Source organism: Laccaria bicolor, genomic scaffold (assembly GCF_000143565.1).
Source record: "Laccaria bicolor S238N-H82 LACBIscaffold_43 genomic scaffold, whole genome shotgun sequence".
Taxonomy (NCBI): Eukaryota; Fungi; Basidiomycota; class Agaricomycetes; order Agaricales; family Hydnangiaceae; genus Laccaria; species Laccaria bicolor.
The window spans coordinates 399423-402387 of record NW_001889914.1 but is presented as its reverse complement, the minus strand read 5'-3'; the positions used below and the strand labels follow the sequence as shown (position 1 = coordinate 402387).

At 40.4% G+C, this 2965-nt stretch overlaps 2 protein-coding genes across 2 annotated transcripts; both read right to left on the bottom strand.

Moving 5' to 3' along the window:
• Positions 1–411: 411 nt before the first annotated feature.
• On the bottom strand, positions 412–759 carry LACBIDRAFT_310093 (uncharacterized protein; the record flags this gene model as incomplete). Its single annotated transcript, XM_001887207.1, has 2 exons — positions 412–639; positions 691–759. 2 exons carry the CDS (start codon positions 757–759, stop codon positions 412–414), a joined length of 297 nt encoding a protein of 98 aa, XP_001887242.1.
• Positions 760–1517: 758 nt separating this feature from the next.
• LACBIDRAFT_332709 (uncharacterized protein) lies at positions 1518–2204 on the bottom strand (the record flags this gene model as incomplete). The annotated part of the gene is made up of 4 exons (XM_001887206.1): positions 1518–1647; positions 1927–2076; positions 2161–2173; positions 2195–2204. 4 exons carry the CDS (start codon positions 2202–2204, stop codon positions 1518–1520), a joined length of 303 nt encoding a protein of 100 aa, XP_001887241.1.
• Positions 2205–2965: the final 761 nt, after the last annotated feature.

Sequence of the window (2965 nt, the reverse complement as noted above, 5' to 3'; positions counted from 1 at the left end):
ATAATACATAGAGCCATTTTGCCAGTACATCGGCATCAGAATTTCTGTACAAGGCAATAGAATCCAGGTGTTCACGAAAAGAAGAAGATTTTGGAAGTTCAAGATCAAAGATGATTTGCTGCCCTTCGAGAATTTGATGTTGAGTGACACGTTTGGACTGGCCAAGACGATGCGCCTTGTGCGTACAGTTCGAATGAGACACCTGATTGATTGAGCAAAGATATGATCCACCAGACGACACAACAAGCACGTTTGGACTGGCGACAATAGAAGTTGTGTGAAATGTGAAAACATTCGTATGTTTGACTGAGCGAGTATACAATGCTGCAAGCATGTTTAGGCTGGATAGTAGTCAAGTGGAAAGATAAGAACTTTCGTTGCATGACCCTCTAAAGACAATAATGACAAACACTATACTACGCCTCTTGCTACTTTAGTCATATAAGTTGATTTCAGCCATGTTATTAGAGCAATGCTCAAAAATCCTGTATATTTTTCATCAGACACAATCCCTAGTACACCGTCATAACCATCTATCTTGTAAAATGGCAGGAACGGCCAGTAGGAGGTGGATGTGGGTAATATATTTTGAACAACAACGTCTATCTCGTCCGTGAAGCTGGGTGAGCTTGAGGGACACTAAACGAGTTCAATAGAACTTGTTTAGTTTGTTGGAAGGTAGATACAGGCATACTTGACGAAAAAGGCGGGTGGTGGGATAGTCTGTGTGCGCCTGGGTGGCATAGAGGTTCCGAGCATTCCTTATGTTACAAGAGCTATATAGAAACAATAAGAAAGTTAGTTAGTACTCATTAAATGACAGTTAAGTCAGGCTAACCTGTAAAATGGAGGGAAGGGCCAGTAGGAGGTGAACATGAGTATGACTTTGCACAACGAAGACTATCCGTGTCCGCGATGCTGGAAAAGATTGACAGACACTAAACAGATTCAAACGAATTCGTTTAGTTTGTTGGAAGGTACATAAATGCAGATGTTTGACGCAAAAAGGCGGGTGGTGTTATGGTTTAAGTGCAAATGGGCGGCATAGAAGTTCCGAGTATCCAGTAGGCTACAAAAGCTTTAGAAACATCGAGTTCAAAGACAGGAAGGTGAGCTAATTGCAGGAAGGGCCAATAGGAGGTGAACATGGGCAAGACTTTGCACAACAACGACTATCCGTGTGTCCACAACGCCGGGAAAGCATGAGGGACGCTAAACGAGCTCAAATGAACTCATTTGGTTTGTTGGAGGGTAGATAACAGCGTCAATTTGACGAAAAAAAGGTGGGTGGTGGCATTGGTTTGAGAGCGACTGGGCGGAGCAGAAGAACCAAGTATCCAATAGGCTACAAAAGTTACAGAAATGACAAACAAGTTAGTTAGGATATGTTTAATGGCCAAGGAAGGTGGGCTAACCTTTACAATCACAAGAACGGTTAGCAGGAAGAGGGTGTGTGCAATATTGTTGAAAAATTGTGACTCCCGCAACCAAGAAAGTTGTGGAGACACCAAATGAGTTCAAACGAACTCGTTTGGTAGCCAGGAAGGTAGATTGATGCATAGGAATGAAACAGAAAGTGGGGTGGGAGTATGGTTAAAATGCGACAGGGCAGCATAGACGTTGTGCAGAACACGTGGGCTAGAAGAGCTATATATGCAACAAAAGAAGTAGTTAAGACTTGTTTAAAGAAAGGAAGGAAGGTGGACGAACCTTCGAAAACGCGGAAACGGTTAGCAGGAGGAGGGGCAGGCAAGAAGGTTCATTTCATGACTATCTGCGCTTCTGCGCATCTAAGAAAGTTGAGGAGACACTAAACGAGTTCAAACGAACTTGTTTAGTGTATAAGAAATCAGATGAACCGGCAGGCTTCAAAGAGAAAGGCGGTTAGGAGGATGGTTGAGAAGTGAGTGGGTGCTGTCAACATACCTGGCATCACTTGTGTAAGAGGGCCATTGCAAGCATGGCAGATACGAGTCCTTTTTATATTCAGGAAGCCACAATGCAGCACCACAGCATTCACATTTTTGATTATTTAGGAAACTGGTCATGTGACCACCTCCTGAAAGCCCATCAGATCTATACCCATTATATATATATATTATTGCTATTTTTTATTGGACAAATTGTATATTTCCATGTATATAAAATACTGGACCTTACAGAGAGTCCCTACCTTGAAAGCGACAATAAGTACTATGCTCCATTTTTCACTAAATTTTTCCAGTCCTTTATAGCTATTTTTAACTAGATTATTATGTATGGAATTTTCTTCTGGACCCTGAACATGCTCCCCAGTATAGCACAAACAGTGAGCATCTTCCTTCAATTTCTTTCTGATTTTTCTACTATTATATTGCCATTTTTTGATTCAAAAAGTGCACATTACCTCAGTTGAAAATATGCCCTATACTCTGAAAATGGTCCCCAACATTGTCATCAACAATGCATATTGTCCCCCATTTGTTCCTGATTTGTCTTCTGTTTTTATCACTATTTTTCCTTTCAAAAAATGTTTGACAACATCATCAAACCATCAAATCTTATGGGAAGAAAGGCAAGATTCAGTGTTAGAAGTACTGAAAAAATCCTTGAGATCAGAGAGTAACAAACTAGTGTCTTTATAAACTCAGAGGACTCATAACATCATTGCTAACAATGAGCACCATATTCCAACTTTCTCTGATTTTTGTGTTATTTTCTGGCAATTGTTGAATAAATTTCCATATAAGGAAATGCACCTGAGACCCTTGAAACAGTCCTAACATCAACATCAACAGTTAGCACCATTCTTCAATTGTTTTCCATTTTTTCTGCCATTTAATTGCTATTTTTCAGTTGGACAAATGCTGAGTGCCATATATGGAAATTTACCAGAGACCCTGAGAGTGTTTTCAAATGTTGTCACCAACAGTGAGCACCATCAGCCATTTTCTTCTAATTTTTGTGCCAATTTATTGCTACTTCT